Source organism: Microcaecilia unicolor, chromosome 6, assembly GCF_901765095.1.
Source record: "Microcaecilia unicolor chromosome 6, aMicUni1.1, whole genome shotgun sequence".
NCBI classification, from domain to species: domain Eukaryota; kingdom Metazoa; phylum Chordata; class Amphibia; order Gymnophiona; family Siphonopidae; genus Microcaecilia; species Microcaecilia unicolor.
In genome coordinates this window covers 130,982,008-131,001,226 of record NC_044036.1, presented here as the reverse complement: position 1 = coordinate 131,001,226, position 19,219 = coordinate 130,982,008, and the positions used below count along the sequence as shown (strand labels likewise).

At 42.4% G+C, this 19,219-nt stretch overlaps 1 protein-coding gene across 1 annotated transcript in view; it reads right to left on the bottom strand.

Moving 5' to 3' along the window:
- The window catches only part of GRM7 (glutamate metabotropic receptor 7), a 387,933-nt gene that overhangs the window by 111,217 nt on the left and 257,497 nt on the right, over positions 1-19,219 (bottom strand). Inside the window, exon 7 of the mRNA XM_030207271.1 lies at positions 16,103-16,242. Coding sequence (XP_030063131.1) covers positions 16,103-16,242 — 140 coding nt within the window. The remainder of the gene's footprint in view (positions 1-16,102; positions 16,243-19,219) is intronic.

Here is a 19,219-nt window from a genome sequence, read left to right as displayed (position 1 = left end):
TGTATATGGTCCATCATAGTGGTGAGCCCCTATACCTTTCATGAATTTTAACCCCCTTATTCTACTTCAAGAACCCTAAGATCATCAACTCAGAATCAGTTCACCGTACCTTCATTCTGAGACATTTTCCACGAACACACTAGGCATGCAATCTTCTCTGTCCAAGGCCCACTTCATTGGAATAAATTACCTGAATTGTTCTGCCACCAGACTTCATTAGAAAATGTTGTAACAGCATTCAAAACTTTCTTGTTTGTAGATGCCTCACGGCTTTGCTACCTGAGAGCTATCTAGACCCGCGATGAGCCTGAACGATTTATCCCCCTCCTCGTATACGATCCCATTCATTCCTATCAGAATTGTAGTTCATTCCCCTTTTACCCTTATGTCTAATCTAGTTCCCCCCTCTCCTTTCCTTTTTCTTTCTTATATTTTTAGAGTGTAAGCTGCCCAGAAATAATGGTATGATGGGTGGGATAGTAAATTCTTTATAGAATTGAAACCTGCTCTTCAAGTTAGAAGGCAGCCACATTCCAGGAGGGGCTGCTGTTCTGCCTCTTGTGAGTCTGGTAGAGCCAGCCCATGTCTAGCTGTGTCTTGTATTTCTGGTCATCTTAGTTCTTGTTTCCTCACTGGTCAAGCAGGAACCAGCTCAAAGCAGGCTTGAGCATTTCTGTCCTGCCTCTGGGCTTGTTCCCTGTTGCTTCACTGTTATTCTTATCTAGCTGTGCTCTTAAAATAAAATCTTAAAAATAAAATAAAACAAGCACACACCATTTCCAGGGGATAAAGAAATCTCTGACAGTAACCCAGAGGTAACTGGGCACTTATCGCCACTTTTCTTACCACATGGCCATGTTTGTCTGGGGCCTTTTTACCCACTGCAGTAAAAATGGCCCTGGCGCACAGGAAAAACGGTCCCTGTCACTAGTGGTGCGCTTTTTCTAGTAGCTTGATAAAAGGACCCCTAGAAGCCTTTAAGTTTTCTCCTTAACTGAATATAAAAATAAATGTAATTATTGTAAGTCTGAGAAACCAATGTGTGTGTCACTCATTCACCACTGCAGGATCAATATGGATCCCTCAACTTTATTCAGGAATATCACTTAAAATCCCTGAAAAAAACCAGAGATCTGGTAATACAGTTTTCCGGAAGCCAAAGAACAATATTATTGATCATAGACTGACTTGTGCTGTGATCCTGTGTGAGAGAGATTATGAGAGCAGTTTGATACTGCTGTTTTATTCTGTTACTGAAATAACCTTATGTTTGATACTGAGATTTGCTGTATCTTTCTACCTCTGATGCAGCCTGGGGGCGAAACTTGGCCTGGTCGGGATTTTACATCTTTCAAGGAGCTGTTTATGTGTGGTAATACTATCCTTTGACTTCCACATGAAATCCTTGCCCATAATTTTCATTCATTGCACTAGATAAAGTTTTAACTAATGTGATACAGCCTTCAGGTGCAAGATTACACAGTAACTTCTATCCTTGATGGGATGCATGGTGCTATGCAGGCTGCCAAAAGCTGTTCATGGCTGCAAGTGGCTCCCTGGCATCCATGGGCGGTCACAGATAAATTCGCTGCTTTCAGAAAGCTGCTCCAAGACCACTCTCAGATTACCCTGGGATTATACAGTGCTTCTGTGGTGTAGTGTCATATGAATGCCAGCATTTTTTTTTTTTTTTTGCAATAAACACTGCCCAGCATTCTCTCTCTTAAATCTATTTCTCTGACTTTCCAGTTCTGGCTAATTTGTTCACTTGAATAATAAAGGAAAATGCAACCTTTACAAACCAAATTTTTAGGGGTGAGAAAATTCAATTCAACCTGCAACTGCACACACAAGGTCCCAGCTTTTTCATACAATGCATTTAATAAAAGGTTTGATGACAGAAGAAAGCAAGACAGGTGCTTGTTGAACTCCTCAGGGCTCCCTGAAAGACATGCTTTCCTGACTTTTATGCTTTACCTCAGAAGATTTACAGGCATTTGCAGAGAAATGAAAGGCCCCTTTTCACCATTTAAGCAGAAAAGTCTTACACTGATGTAAAGAAATACTTTGCCCATTTTATTATGATTAGCAATACCAGAACCAAACATTTGGATTATAGATCTTGCTGCCCCCTTGGCACGTGGATTCTGAACACTGGCACCAGTGATGTATGACTGCATGCACTGATTAAAAAAGCAGAATTATCAGCCTTTTTTCATGTATAATTATGACGGAATGGGACAGCCTCATCCAATCAGAAACCAAGAGTTAGAAGCAGGTTATGCCCATGATTGTGGAAGCCTTATTTATGATTTACATGTGTAAATACCGCATTTACATGTATGTATCACAAATACACGTAAAACCTGATTTTAGAAAGTGTGAATCTGCATAGGGGCAGGGCAGAACCATAATCCACATTTCGGAAAAGAGAATGCACGTGCATAGCCCAATATTTCAGATTGGGGATTTACAGCTGCTCCTTCCATGTTTATGTTTTTAAAAAGTGCTCATTTGGCCACCCCTTACAGAAAGGTTTAAGGGAGTTCTCCCCCTTAATTCCCCACTGTTTTTCCCTCTCCAAAATGTAAAGAACTAAGAATTGCAGCCTCTATTGTGTAGCTTTGTACAATGGCATTCACACGTGTGCAACCCTACATGTGTAAATTGTGAAATACAGTACAGTCTCGATTATCTGACCTTCACTAATCTGACCACCCACAGATCCAACAGCACCCCCCCCCCCCCCCGTGATGTCATTGCATTGTTGTTAAGAAGCGTGTGGCTTCTTTTCCTGTTTGTGATTTGAGCCCATGCTTCTATGCATATATTTTTGGATCTGGGACCTCGCTTTTGCTATGAGGGAACCATTTTTTGATTTGAAACCATGCTTTCATGCATTTTTTTTGAGACCATGGTTCTATGCAAGGGAACCATAATTTTTGGACATGGGACCACACTTGTGCAGCGAAGGAACCGTTGAAGAATTTTTGAGCTGAGACCTTGCTTTTACAGCATGGCAGCAATTTTTGGCTGGTCAAAAGAGGAAAATGTTTGTCTATTGAGCAGAAAGTTTTGCAAAAAGGAAGTGCTGAACATTAAAGATGTTTTGAGCTGAGACCTTGCTTTCCTGCTAGGGAACCATTTTTGATCTGAGACCATGCTTTTGCAGGAACAAAACCATGGCAAGACTCTTGTGCACAGTGAGTTTTATGCAGTACCATATGTACACCAACTGTATTCCTGTTTGTTCATTTACATTTACAATGCTTTCTTTATTCTTACTCTCATTCTTAGACCCAGAGGGTTTCCAGTTGGAGTTCTGCTGTCTTGATTTCTGCTTCATACAGTGCTGTTATTGAATGGAGAAGACAACATGCAGTGAGCTTGAGAAATGGGGTTCTGCTTGGTTCTGTATTTCTTTACTGTATATATAGTTCATAAATATAGTTTCTGTGTTTATTTCTGTACCTGTACAGTACTGTATTTCTGTTCACATTGCCTGCTGTACAATTGTGTGTTGTGTATTCTGCTCTGTATTTGTGCTCAAATTGCCTGCTGTACAATATTTTTCATTTTTTTTTGTTGCTGATCAGTGTTAACAAACAATATTTTAATTAAAGATACCCTACACCTGTTCTTCATGCATAAAGTATGTTTTCTGTGCATTGTTTGAGGGGTTGCCATTGTTTCCCATATTATCCGACTTTTGGTGAAGGAGTTAGGAAAGCAATGGCTGCCAAAAGAGAAGAATTATTATCTACTCGTCGAGAACGTTCACAACCTGATATTGTATGTAATCTTACATTTTCAAATATGGCTGGAGATATACGGAAAATCTTACTTCAGAACTGGCACATGTTGGAGAGCCACAGATGTTTTCAAAACAAGAAGTTAACAGCAGCATACACTCGTAGCAGAAACATCACAGAAATTGTGGCACCCTCCGCACTTCCAGCTCATATACCAATGCCAACCCATTCTGGTCATCATCCTTACAGATCCTGTTACGTATGCCCCACTTTGATGTCCACATGAGTTTTCAAACATCCACATACTAAGAAAGTATATCCACTAAGGCACTTGATAGATTGCAATACGGAAAATGTAAATCTATGTCATACAATGTCCATGTAATCTAATTTACATAAGAAAGACAGTAAGAAAAGTGAAGGTTAGAATGATTGAACGCAGAAGCAATATTAGAAGAGGGAATATCAGTGCACCTTTGGTCCAACCTTTCTAATGCATTTTCAGATTTAAAATGTGTAGTCTGATTGGGCTAGCATGGATGCTGAAATATGAAAAGAAGTTCATTTTTGAACTAAATACCATTCATCCAGCTCCTCATCCAATGAGGAGCCAACAGCATACTAGAGTCGGGAGCATTCGGATCTTCTGGCAAATGAAACACTGATATAGTTTACTTTGTGCTACTGAGATCCATTGAGGATAATTATAGAAATATGTAAGAAAATCAGATATTTAAAGGACATTGAAGAATATAATACACGATGAAAAGTTTTGAAACTTTGAAAACGTTTGTGGCACTGGGCAATGATTGTGAACATTAGATGCAGCTGTATAGCCTCCACCCATTTCAATTAATTTGAAAAAGTATGCTTCATCCATGAGCTAGACATTTGGATATAGTGCACCTTTTATGTATGTTTATTTGCGTTATGCATCGGCACTTCACAATGAAACAATTTTGATTTCACTTTTGTTATTTTCATTTTTTCTTACTATTTTTTTTGGTTCTGTCATTAGTGGAAGTTTTCTTGTGGTATTGCTGTGTGAGTCACCTACACATGAGCATTTAACTTGCTTTGCTAAGCAGGAAACCATTTTCTCACTATTCACTGTGAAGCAGCAGTTTTTTATTCTTGTCTGCTCATTTGATATTCTTATAGTATACAAAATGTCTGAAACAAAACAGACGGTCTTTATGTTTTTTATTATTATTTTTTTTTACTTCATATGTTTAATTATGTAGTGAAGTGCATGCTTTTGACCATCCAAGCATGTGTTTGTATGTTATATTTTGCTTCTTATATTATTTACTGATCATTTATTGACCATATGTTATTTTACACACATTATATGTTATTTTTTATATTTATTACATTTAAATGTTTTATATATTTGTATTTTTTGATAGACCCCTGACGGAGGCACTTGGTTGCCGAAACACAGCCCATGTCGGGTCATTCAATAAAAAGAACCCACTGTCCTGTTCCTGAAGGTCCACTTGTGTTTTTTTGTTTGCTTTGACATATCAACTTGCACATATAATTTACAAGTTTGAGCTGCTGAGTTCCTCTGTTCGGTTTGTACAACGGCTGCTCCCAGTGCATGTGCGAGCAAATACAGATGCACTTCTCAAAGTACTTTAGCAAAGGCTCTACATTGCCAGATGTTTTGCTAAAATATTATTGGAAATGTATGACTCGCAACTTGGATGTATCAATTCTGATTTCTAGGTTCTCTATAAAACAGGGCTTCCCACTTTATCATTTTATTCTCCTACAATAAGTATATTACATTTTAGCTTTCGATTGGATGACGGTCTTCACGGAATGGCTGCAGAGTTTTTAGTCAGTGAAGGATTAAGTCCTGGTCCCCAGCTAGTTCCCCTCCCCCCGATTAAGAACTGCATTCAAAATGCATTTTAAAACTCAGATAACATTTTATCTTCTTTTTTTTGTTCTGTTTTATTTCTATTTATTACCTTTAAAAGTGGACTAACACGGCTACCGCACCATTTTATCCAAAACCCAGGAATAAACAAAGCCCTTCTGTAGCCATTTGGGGTTATCAGAATCATCAGACCTAGTCTGAAGGACTCCCAAATTTGAAAGAGCATTGGCAACCACTTGCACGATGCCTTAAGCCTTTTGTAACAATCTGTCACATCACTGTGGGGAGAAGAAACATGAAACAGCATGACTGGAAAAATTCACATCAGTGGTGTGTCTGAGTCACCCAGAGTGCGTTGTCACTGTCTGAATTAGACATTTATAGCTCAGAAGCAAGAAAGCCAAGAGAGGCTTCAGAACGCTAGCTGCAAACTGAATATTTGATGATGTGAATTGGGAAAGAGAATTTAATTTAGATTATGTCCCTAGCATGTGATTTTCACTTGTAGAAGCTCATTGTGTAAAAAACCTACCAGTTGACTCCATGAACACGAGACCACTTCACCCCGTCAGCTTTTCATTTTTAAAATCTTTCCTTGCCATAAAGCATTCTGGGATTTAGAGTAGGGATGGACAATCCCTTGGGAAAGAATATCCTTCTCCACCACCGCCAACTCCAGGCTTCGCCCTTTCTGCCTTGCCTCACCCTATGCTTGGAATAAACTCCCTGAGCCCATACGCCAGGCCCCCTCCCTGCCCATCTTCAAATCCTTGCTCAAAGCCCACCTCTTCAATATCGCCTTCGGCACCTAACCACTTACCTCTATTCAGAAATCTAGACTGCCCCAATTTGACATTTCGTCCTTTAGATTGTAAGCTCCTTTGAGCAGGGACTGTCCTTCTTTGTTAAACTGTACAGCACTGCATAACCCTAGTAGCGCTCTAGAAATGTCAAGTAGTAGTAGTAGGGAAAGAATATGTACTATGTCAAATACTGCGTCTTCTTGAAGAAAACCTGCACATTCATTTGATAATGACTACAAAAAACCCCAAGAAAAAAAAATTGTGGGTGACTATCCTTAATTTACACTTTGAGAAAAATGGAACCACAAATCCTAGAAAACTGTAAATGATGGATGAAAAATCAAAAGTTGCCAACATGTCCCCATATTTCTGAAACCTTATACTAATCAACTATAAAATGTTAGAAGTGTGGTCAAGTGGCTGTGTGGAAACTCAAACGTGTGAAACCATTCTTCCCGAGGGAAATATTCCGGAACTTAATACAATCAATGGTACTGAGCCATGTAGAGTACTGCAACAGTATCTATGCGGGTTGCAAAGAACAAATTATAAAGAAACTTCAGACTGCTCAAAACACAGCAGCCAGGCTTATATTTGGAAAAACACATTTTGAAAGCACCAAACCCCTCCAAGAAAAACTGCACTGGCTCCCAATCATTTTGCTTTAATCTTCTGCAAACCATACAGTGCCCTCCATGTCATCCTCTCGTTGCTGCACTGCTCGTGGCCTCCAACTTCCCCATTCATTCAGCTGCTCCCCGCTGCGCCGATGTATGTTGGCCCAAAAACTCCTGCGCTGCCTCAGGTGTCTCAAAGAAGGTTGCTTTCCCTTCCGAAAAGACCTTCAAACTGGCTGGGTGTAACAGCGCGAACTGAACCTGTCGCTGATGCAAAGCAGAGCATATTGTTGAGTATGCTTTCCATAGCTGCGATACTTTTGTTGAGAAGTCCTGGATACACAGTATGGACTTATTATTGTATTTCAGCGGGCCTTTCGCCCTGATCTCTCGCAAGGTCTCCATCTTATGGACATAGTTCAACAGTTTAAGTATAACCACCCTGGGTTTCGTGTCTCCATTCCTTTTCGGGCCCAGTCTGTGGGCCCGCTCAATCTGCAGCGGTCCTGCTTTAGATTGTAACTGGAGCGTGGTCCTGAGCCATTCTTCCAAAAACGGACTCAGCTCCACATCTGCAATAGTTTCAGGTATGCCCACTAGATTTGCTCGTCTGGAACGATTTTCCAGATCGTCCAGTTTGTTTTCCAAGTCTTTAACCTGTACGTGCAGTGCGTCCTTATCTGTATCAATTTTCTGCACTCGGTCTTCCAAGTCTGATATTCTTTGACATGAGGTGGTGAATTCACCTTTAAGCGCTTCCATTTTGCTGTCCATCATTTCAAGCTTATCTGTGATCTTCTGGAATTTTTGGTCCAACGATTGGTTTAGTGCCTGAGTGACCTCTGTGATTATTTCGGACACCCATGCGGAACAGATGGAGCTCAGGCCTTCTTCCTCTGTAGCTGCCACTTTGTGGACTTCAGCCGCCTTCGGCTTCTTGCCCTGTTTCCACTGCGTTTTAGATGCCATCTGCACTCGCGACCCAAAACACCGCAGCTATTCCGCTTTGCCTTGCAGCCGTCCCAGTGAAGCGGCACTCTTGTGCAGGATTTTAGCTGTAATTATCCGTTCTTTCGGTCGGGGGACAGGAGCTCCTCTCTTCCATGTCTGCTATTCAGCGTGGCATCACGTGATCTACCCACTGGCTCCCAATCAAAGAATATATCGCTTTTAAAATTTGCACCCTGGTTCATAAAATTATCTACGGCAAAGCCCCGGGATATATGACAGACCTCACAGGCTTGCCAACCAGAAACACAACAAGATCAGCACGAACATAACTAAATCTTCATTACCCAAGCAGCAAAGGACTCAAATACAAATCAACGTATGCATCCAGCTTTTCCTATTTAAGCGCACAACACAAAATGTAGTTTTAACTATGTCTGCTTAGTTATTTGGATACTGCCACTGAATTTTGGCACACCTAGGTGACTTCAAGGAGCTGCCCATACCTGGATAAGGGCCCCACAAAGCTTCCCTATCCCCAACCCCTTCCAACAGTCGTAACAGTCTGATCACTAAAAACCAACCTGTTCAAAAAGGCATATCACAATGATCGATCCTAAATTCCAGATAACGAAACTTACACCAGAACTGGACAAAACTGAACCCTCGATACTTGCTTGTTTAATTTACTTTCACCATTGAACTTTAACGCAATACCACTTTATTTCTCAGTCCGGAAATGAACTCTCTATACCTGACTGCTTAAAGTACTCTGTCACTTACAAACTTGAATGCAATACCACTCTGTATTTCTCATTCCAATAATGGCGATCGCCACTACAGCATAATGTAAGCCACATTGAGCCTGCAAATAGGTGGGCAACAAATAAATAAATAAATAAACAAATGCAACAAATAAATAAATAAATAAAACTATGGAACGCAATGCCAAAAATAGTAAAAACAACGTACGACCACCTAAATTTCCAGAAAGAACTAAAAACACACCTGTTCAGAAAGGCATACCCCACTGACCCAACATAAAAGCCTGTGGACCTGCAACACAACAAAACCTAAGATCAGAATGGACACACCCCAACTTCCCTCTTCTTCCCTAAATCCCCATTATACCTACCTTACATGAACCTTATTCTACCACAATAACACCTTGTATTTGTTCATGCCAGAACTGGCGAACGCCACTATGGTACTATGTAAGCCACATTGAGCCTGCAAATAGGTGGGGAAAATGTGGGATACAAATGTAACAAATAAATAAATAAATAAAACAATCTCTCAAATGCCAAATTAAGGTTTTTTGGACCTTGACTGAACAGAATTGTCTCCTAGGCACATAGTGGGTGAAGACCTCACTGAATAAGATCTCAAAGAATATTACTCTATGGGGCTACATAGAGGTTGGTGGCTTGTTCACCACTAGGTGAAAGAAACTATTGGCCAAATGATAATCTTCAGACCCAAGGAGAATGTGAGCTACTATACTTTAAAGGATAGATAAAGAGGGAACCTGAAGGTACCTTTGACCACATGGTCCACCTACTCTGCCTAAAATTTCTCTGCAAGGGCTCTGAGTTTATTTTATCTCCAGATTCAATCTCACCTCCTCACCATTAAGGACCTTCTGGTCAGGAAAGCAGGAAACTAGCAGAGAGGATCCTAAGAAGTAGATAAAGTCAGAGATAGTGTTAGGTCTGGAAGGAAAAAAAACAGCAGACATGATGGGTCTTGCAGTCTTTATCTGTTCATATATTGTATTTTTCTTTGCCCGCTTCCAGACAAGGCAGTTCTCTAAAAAAAAAACCCTCTTTATTGCCAATGGGAATTCTATTTAGTTAGAGCAATAGAAGTCAGTAATCTACTAAAGCCCATACCCCCTGCATCTACATTTGTAATAACTGGAGGCAGAGCTGGCTTAACCATTAGAAAAGCAAGACAGTTTCTTGGGGGTTGTAGACAAAGCAAAAGAATAGCTCCTGATAGCCACACAAAATCAAAGAACCATCAGGTTCATCAAGAGTACCTAATACCCTTTCCCCAGCCCTGCCTGGGGCTTGCTGATATCACTGGCATGCTGCCAGAAGAAAAACTGAATATTTCCCTCTATAGTAGAAAGACAGATTTTCACCCTAACACCATACTGGAGTGTGGTTGAAAGGTTACCAACTTTCTAGTATTTGGCAAGTCTCGCTGGTTTTCAGATAGGGAGGCCAGCGGCTCGCAGAACAGAAAGCTAGGCACTGTGAGGCCAGTTTTCTGCTGACCACTTGGCTCAGGGATGGCTTTATCTCTTCCAACCTCCTCCCATCTCCTCTGCCACTACAGCTACCACCTGATTTTCTGGAGACCTATGGCAGTGATAACAAGACCAGAAGGCAGTGTTGGGCCTCCTACATATGCCCTCACTGATGGCTCTGCAGCAGCCCTCCCCCTCCAACATGGGTGATCCATTGGCAATCACATACCATGGGGAAGAGGGTTGCTAAGGGGAATGGGGGGGTAGAGAGGAAATTGTGTGATGGGTATAGTGGGCCGTTAGAAGGGGTGGAAATAAGGACCATGGAAACATGGTGGAGGGGTAATATAGTACAATGACATGGTGGGGTTATAGGAGAAAATGAGAGCCTGGATGGGAGATGCTAGACCACCAAGGGGAGGGGAATAGATTGCGTAATGGACATTGTGGGGTTGTGGAGAAAATTGGGACTCTGAGCAAAGATGTTGGACTGCCAGGGGAATAAGCACATTGAGGGAATAGAGAAATAAAGGAAAGATGATAGTTTGGGAGGGGAGGAAACAGGAAGTAGATTGGTGATTCTGGACATGAAGGAATAAGGAGGGACAGAGACACATAGGGAAGATGCTGGATTTGGGAAGATGCTGGATATAGAGAGGAGATGTTGGACATAGGGGATAGGATCACAGAGGGCAGATATTGGACATGGAAGAATTCAGGCAGGGATACTGAAGGGAGACAGTAGACACAGAAGGAGTTGTTGTACATGGAAGGAGGATAAGCACAGTGACATAGAGAGGAGATGGATGATAGATATGCAGAAAAAAGAAATGTCAGATGGACATGCAACCCTAGGAGAGTTAAAACAGAGGAAAGCAGAAACCATAGACTGGGACCAACATTATTAAAAAGATAAAATGATCAATCAAAGGTAGAAAGAAGAATTGTATTTTCTATTTAGTGATTGGAGTATGTCAGATTTTGGAATATACAGAGTTGGTGCTAGATATAGCTGGGGTCCAGGACAGAGATTTGAGAGGAGACCCCAAAGTCGACTGTGCCTTCTTCAGTTTCATAGAGGCTTAGGGTCCTCTTTGGCCTGGGAGCCACCGGTTTCGTCCCTCCCTAATGCTGGCTCTGACATCTGTTATCCTGAAATTTGCGCTGTACAAAGGAAGTGCATCTCTTTCTATTTCTCCAGTATTCCACTGCATACAGAGTCTGACTTCTTCTAGCTTCAGTATAATTTTTGTTTACATTTCTATTTTCACTTTATGTTCACTTCTTCTGTATTTGAACCTAAGAACTTAAAAATTGCTGTATTGAGTCAGACCAAAGGTCCATCTAGCCAACTCCTGTTTCCAACAGTGGCCAAGGCAGGTCACGAATATCTGGCAGAGTCCACAAAAGTAGCATTCTCTATGCGTGACCAAGGTCAGGTAATCTGTTAGCATGGATTTTCTATATAACAATCTATAGCAATCTGGTGTGTTCAGTTTTCCCCTAGATGTACTGATGCTCTAAGTCCCACTGTAATCTTTAAGGTGCTGCCTTTTTCTAGGTAGGGTCCTTGTTGTGTGAGTAGATTTGCTCTAGGTCTTGAGTGTATTTTTAAAGAGTTTTGTATTAATTCACAATATGTATTTATGTTGATTTATATGTATACCTGAGTTTGATTTGTCCCTGCCTTTCTCAGGGCACAGACCGTAAAAGTCTGCCCAGCACTGTTCCTGTACTAAACGTTCTGAAGCTAACGTCGAAGCCCCTTAAAATTTACACTCCAGACCATCCATATCTATTCAGCCATGATCAGGGTGCAGACCGTAGAAGTCCGCCCAGCATTGGTTTTACTCTCCAATGACCGGCGTTACCACCTAATCTCCGCTAAGATTTAGTTCACACATTTTCAATATAGCACAAGGTGAGTTATATTCAAGTACATTATTTATTTCCCTGTCTCTAGAGGCTTACAATCTAAGTTTATATCTGGAGCAATGGAGGGTTAAGTGAGTTGCCCAAGACCACAAAGTGTGGCAGCAGAATTTGAACCAGGCTTTCCTGGTTGTCAGCCCCATGTTCTAAATGCTAGGCTACTCTTCCACTGCTTCTTACTTAGGGAGTTTGTGTTGCTGTTACTGAGAGGACAGTAGAATCAGAATTCATTTTTGTATTATAGGGAAATGTCCTAGCCCTGATCTGAACTCATTATTGGGGGAGAGGCCGAGGGGTTCTGTAGATGCAGAAGGAGACTGTGGCTCAATGGGAGCTGAAGAGTGTGGTCTCTTGTACTCTGCCCTCTCCCATGTGGCATGCAAGTGCCGATACCTGCACTGTTGCTTCACTGCAGTTGTTTGTTGGGGATGGGGCAAGGGGCAGAACGTGGGCAGTTGTGATCAGCATTTTGCTGATGGCCGCTGGTGCTAAAGGCGTAAATTCAATGCAGGGCCATGTCTGGGCACGGTACTGAATTTCTGGGTTTTCGGAGCTGGTTAATATATAGTCGGTTAAGATGCATTAGGACTTTCCATCTCAGAGAGGAGATCAGTATGCGCTAAGCTAATATATGAAAACTCAGAACAAAGGTGTTATTTTAACTGTGGACATTAAGAGGGGCAGCATAGCTATGAGTCAGCTGCAAACCCGATCCAAACATGAATATTTTGGCAATACCACCTGCACCTGCACTGGAGTCATGAGCTGGTGGGGATTGGGGTGATAGGTGGGGTGTGAGGAGAGGAAGAGGGAGAAGAGGCAGTCAGAAATAACAGATGGTGTAGATTCAGGGGGCCTGGGAAGGGACTGGAATCATTTGGGGAATTCTATAGGGGGCTGTAAAAGTTAGGCCCAAAGTCTAGGGGCTAAGCTAGTGATCTATAATGGTAAATTTGTGCAAATCTGATACAGAAAATACTAGGCCTAAGTCAGCTATTTGGTGCCTAAATTTAGGCTTGACTACTTACGCCAGCTCTGACAATATTAAATAAAATGTGCTCTTAATCAATGGGAAAATCCATGACCTCCCATCAACCTCCCATAAGTGAATGCCGCCCCCCCCCCCCCCCCCCGGGCAGTTACATGCTAGAACACTTAGGCCCCAAGTCATAGAATGGTGCATTTTGACATCTAAATTTTGTCTTAGTGTCAAAAGTTAAGTTCCTAATTGATATTTATTTATTTTTAATTTATTAAAAAACTTATATTCTGTATTATCACAATGTTCTAGGCGGATTACAAAAGTTACACACACCAACTGTCCAAATAAAAACAAAACATCTCCAACTAGGACTCAATAAATCAACACATGCAACTTTTGGTGCACCCTGCAGAATTATGGGGTCAGAGGGGAAGAGGGAGCTGTGCATATCTACACCTAGACCACGGATAGATAATTACAAAGCTGATTTCAAAGATCTTCCAGTCATTGGTCTCCTTTAATTAAAACTACTACTTGGCAACCTCACCCTGGACCCAAGTATCCCACATCTGTCAGAGGTTTAGTTGACAGCTTGACCAGGGTCCTAGGCATGTGCCTAGTTTGCCTATACATTAATCCTGCCCTGCCTCAGGGGATGGACACAGGGATACAGAGCTTGTCACCTGTAGGACTGGGTGGCAGGGGCTGGTACAAGTGCACAGAGCTTGTCATTCCTCCTGAGCTTAAATATTACTCAGGTTGACAGGCTCTGAATACCATCATATCTGACAGCTATTCCACCTCGTAAGTGACTTGTTACAGCACTGCAAATATACCAAAGTCGGATCATTATGAATCAGATTAGCAGGTTTCCAAAGTTCTCAAGCTGCTACTTTTCATGAGCTAGAAATCAATTGAAGAAAGTGTTTGATTTGAAACAGTAGAATCAAGAAATATTGAAACCATAATGCTGAAGAATTCAACTATTACACAACTTGAAAGGGTCCATCTTCAGGTACGGAAAACACTGTTAATTTTCCTTTCATTATGTTTTTTAAGGTTCTCTGGCTATAATAAAAAGCTGCTGTGGACAGCAGATACAATCTTCTGGAAATCTCAAGTTAGACAGGATCAATGTCTCTTGCTTTCCATTCCCCTTCCACAGCAGCAGCTCTGCAGTATCCAAATATTTCAAGAGAGCCCCTGGAACAAAGAACAGCCAAGCAGAGGCAGGAACTTGACTGACAGCCTCAATGCTGGAGGATGTATTTCAGGTTGCAATATGGTACCTGCAAAGCGATTCACACAGTGAACGTCCTGCTGTATTTTACTGCATGCCAGAAGTGTGTCCTAACAGTTGGTTTACCAATATGTACACCAAGGTGTGTCTGTTTGTGGTAGGGTACGCAGACAATTCCATGTTCACACTTGTTATTATGCCATTTGAAAATATTTTTATTCCTCATCTTAAATACAATTTCTTGCAAATATCCCTCCAGAGCCTGCTGGTTCATCAGTGCATCTGGTGCTGGCAGTTTTCTAATGATCATCCAGGCAGCAGGATGGAGAATGTTAGGTTTCTGTTGATGATTAACTGGGGGGAGGGGGATGGGGGGGACACATGGTTGGCATTCTTCCTAGTAAATCAAGAAACGGGTGAACTGTCCCAATTCCCACAACCTTCAGGAAACAATTCTGCAAAGGAGCATATATGAACGTTACCTCATAGTATAACAAGGTTGCTTGATCACTGGGTAACTGCACCCCTTTTGGGCTTTTGAAAGAACTACTTATGGAATCAGAGCAGGCACAGGCATATAGAAAATTAAAAAACATTTCTAATTCGAAACAGTGTCTCTTAAGTGCTTCCTAGCTCTCCTATTCCTTTTTTATGGTGAAGAGACAGGGGGGGGGGGGGGGGGTTAAGGAAGATTTGATAGGAGTGGAGACTGTGTGAAGGATCCAGACTGTAGAGGCAGAGCATGAGAAGCAGCTCTAATCACAGGAAGGGAGGTAGTGGGTCAGGGGAAAGTCATGAATCAAGATCCTGGTGGTGAGGTGGGAAAGGAAGAAGTCAATAAGACTCTGTGGGAAGGGGTTGATAAAAGAAGAAAATGAGGGTCGATATTATGGGGCCAAGAAATATATTTTGGCCTAGGGCCTAATATAATGTTAATCCAACTCTGGCCATGGGACAGTGGCACCATATGGTTTTTAACCGTAAATTTATCCTATGAAATCTATTGTCAGTGACATTTAATGGTTTCGTATATTATTAAAGTTGGTTTAATTTTATTATTCTTTCTAAACCAACAGAATGTTTCAAGCTGCCCCTCTTCTCTCTCCTCCAAGTCAAAGGTACACACAGAGACAAAACAATGACACACATATACACGCAGAGAGACTGGAATGAATCCCATCAGTCATGCTTTGCTTCCTTTCCCAACTAGTTTAAAAAATGTTCTGTCAGGGCATCATCATTACCCCTGGTTCCCTATGGCTTTTAAAATACAGAGGTGATCCCTTATAAATGCATGTGTGTACATCTATTTGTGTTTGTGTGTGCATATGTGCGAGTGTGTGTTTGTGTGAGTTGGGGAGCCCAAAATGACAAACTGTGTCACAGCCATCAAGTGATAATCACTGTACCACAGACTAATTTCACCTCTTCTGTGTGCACATAACACGTAAAGAAAAAACGCTCATCACATAACACACACAGATACACATGCACAAACATGCAATACTACACACACACACGCACTCACCATGCTCTTCTGTAAATGCGCACAGCCCTCCCCTATGTCCTGTCTCTCCACCTCACGGATTCCCACCTCCAGAGGATCCCTTTGGCTGTTAGCAGAGACTGTGCTTACACCATAATACGCTGAGCACAACCACTAATACAGGCATCAGCCAGACTCACGTTCAGTTGCAGGTCGTCAACCCATTGACCGATGAGGTGGTAACCAGGATTGGTACGGTTCGTTATCTGATACTGGAAGATGTCATAGCGCCCTGGTGCATCACCATTTTTATTAAACATCACAGGAGTTCCAGCACTGCCTGCAGGAAGAAGAGAAGGAAACCCATTGAAGAAGACTCTCTCACAGTTTTCTTTGTTATTGGTTGGTGAGATGAAGACCAGCATTGTAACAACGGCATGTGTTGTTCCTTCTCTCTACAGTTTAGGAAACTTTAACTTATCAGAGCTTCCTAAACTGTGGGTCAGTACCCCAAATGGGATTATAAAACCTGTGTTCGGGGTCATGACTTGGGTGGGCTGTCCGTAGGGGCATCATTATTCTGCACCTCACTTCAGTAGGGTCACACAATTTTATTTGGCCACAATCAAGGGGTCATTGACACAAAAAGCTTGACATACATTTGGTTAATGGATGTCTCTATTCTGTGACCCCTGAAGAAGGCTAATTGACGAAACAAGGCCTGTGTTGGGTCTGGTGTACACTGGCATTTTCTGTTGGAGAATAAAATATTGATGCTTTGAAGAGCATCTGACTTTTGGAGTTCATGGACCATCATAGAAGCTTGAGAATCAGCAAGGTTTGAAGGTTGAGACTGTGGGGCTCAGAAATGAATCCCAGGATCACAAGGGCAGAGAGGGGGAGAAGGTGGAGGATATAAAGAAATAACTTCATTCTCTCTACCCTCCTCCTCCTCTTTATCCCAGTAATCCTCCATCCGCAGGCCCCACCAACACTCATCCACAGGAGCCAACTTTCCAAAATTATTGGAGGTGCTAAACCCAATGGAAATGACCTCTCCTTGGACACAAGCCAAAGAGTTTGTTCAATATCGGGGGTGCTCAAGCACCCATTGTACTCATAGAGCTGGGTCTTATGCACTCAGCCCCTAGTCATCCTTCACCCATCAGTGCTCCATGAAGATGAAGAGATGGAGGAGTGTGAAAGAGAGTCCATGTGTATGGATATTTTGAAGAGTGACAGTTCACAGTCAGTCCTGGTCCTGCTTCTTTACGCAGTTCACACCCACCCCAGACTCATCTACTCCCCTCTCTCCCAGTTCCACCTCCTTCTACTCTTCAAACTAAACCCTGGTTATTGGTAGCATCTCTTTTATAATTATTGTTATTATTATTATTTGTTACATTTATATCCCACATTTTCCCACCTATTTGCAGGCTCAGTGTGGCTTACATAGTACCGTAGAGGCAATCGCCAATACCGGTTTTAACAAAATCAGAGTGAGGTTGTGGTGGTAAAGTAAAGTTCATGTGTGACAGAATAATGGAGAACGAGCTGGGATGCATTTTGACAGTTGCTTCCAAATTAAAGAAGAGGACTCCGATATGTGCCTTTTGGGACCAAGTTCCAGTATTTTCTGACTGATGATGGTGAGAGTTTTGTTCCTTGTTGTAGAAGAACATGAGAATGTTGTACCTGTGGAGGGGCATAATCGAAAGGGACACCCAAGTTTTGCTGAGACGTCCTTGCATAATGTCCCGATGGATGGGCAGGGAACCCCGTATTATCGAAACAAGATGGGCGTCCATCGTTAGTTTTGATAATACGGTCAGGGATGCCCAAATATTGAAATTTAGGTCATCCTTAGAGATGGTTGTCCCTAGACTTGGTTGTTTCTGATTTTTGGCGATAATGGAAACCAAGGACGCCCATCTCCGAAACAACCAAATGCAAGCCCTTTGGTCATGGGAGGAGCCAGCCTTCGTAGTGCACTGGTCCCCCTGACATGCCAGGACACCAACTGGGCACCCTAGGGGGCACTGCAGTGGACTTCCTAAATTGCTCCCAGGTACATAGCTCCCTTACCTTGTGTGCTGAGCCCCCCAAAACCCACTACCCACAACTGTACACCACTACCATAGCCCTTATGGGTGAAGGGGCACAGTGGGTTTGTGGTGGGTTTTGGATGGGTCACATTTACTACCACAAGTGTAACAGGTGGGGGGGGGGATGGGCCTGGGTCCGCCTGCCTGAAGTGCACTGCACCCACTAAAAACTGCTCCAGGGACCTGCATACTGCTGTGATGGACTTGAGTATGACATTTGAGGCTGGCATAGAGGATGGCACAAAATATTTTTAAAGATTCTTTTGAGGGTGGGAGGGGGTTAGTGACCACTGGGGGAGTAAGGGGAGGTCACCCCCCGATTCTCTCCAGTGGTCATCTGGTCAGTTCGGGCACCTTTTTGTGCCTTGGTTGTAAGAAAAATAGGACCAGGTAAAGTTGTCCAAGTGCTTCTCAGGGACACCCTTTTTTTCCCATTATGGGATGAGGACGTCCTAGTGTTAGGCATGCCGAATCCCACCTTCTCTATGCCTCCAACATGCCCCCGTGAACTTTGGCCATCCCTGCGATGGAAAGCAGTTGGGGATGTCCAAAATCGGCTTTCGATTATACCGATTTGGGCGACCCTGTGAGAAGGACGCCCATCTTCCCATTTGTGTCGAAAGATGGGCGTCCTTCTCTTTTGAAAATAAGCCTGATAGTGTCTGACCTTGGCACAGTGGGAATGTTCAGATACCATATAATCCCCAATGTGCCCATGACACATGTTCAGATCAGCTATGCCCTCCCCAGAGCTGTCCAGAATGAAGTATCTGTAAATGATATGTTTTTATTTCCTAAGGAAAAAAGCTTCATCTGTTTCTGAATGAGGCTGACAAACCCAGACTGGGATCACCTCCCACCACTGTGTTCATCTTCCAGATGAGAAACTGCAGAGGAACGATTCTCCTAATACTCCTGCATTACACTCACGTTAAGCTGGGGCTGCCTCCCACCCAAAAAGTACCATGCAGCACCCAGGAAAAATACGTACGCTATATATTCTCCTTAATTGAACTGGGGCCGCAGTTAGTTTTTGTTTGTTTTTTAATTATGTAAAGGCTTATAACTGAACATATAACCTGGAGCACAGAATCTTGCAACTGAGCAGACGTAAGTACCGTAAAGAAGGAGTTGAAAGGAAATGCTGGGGGGTGGGGGAGGTATGTTCATTTCAGGGCATATTAAATTGACGTTGGTTTTTATCTTCAGTCA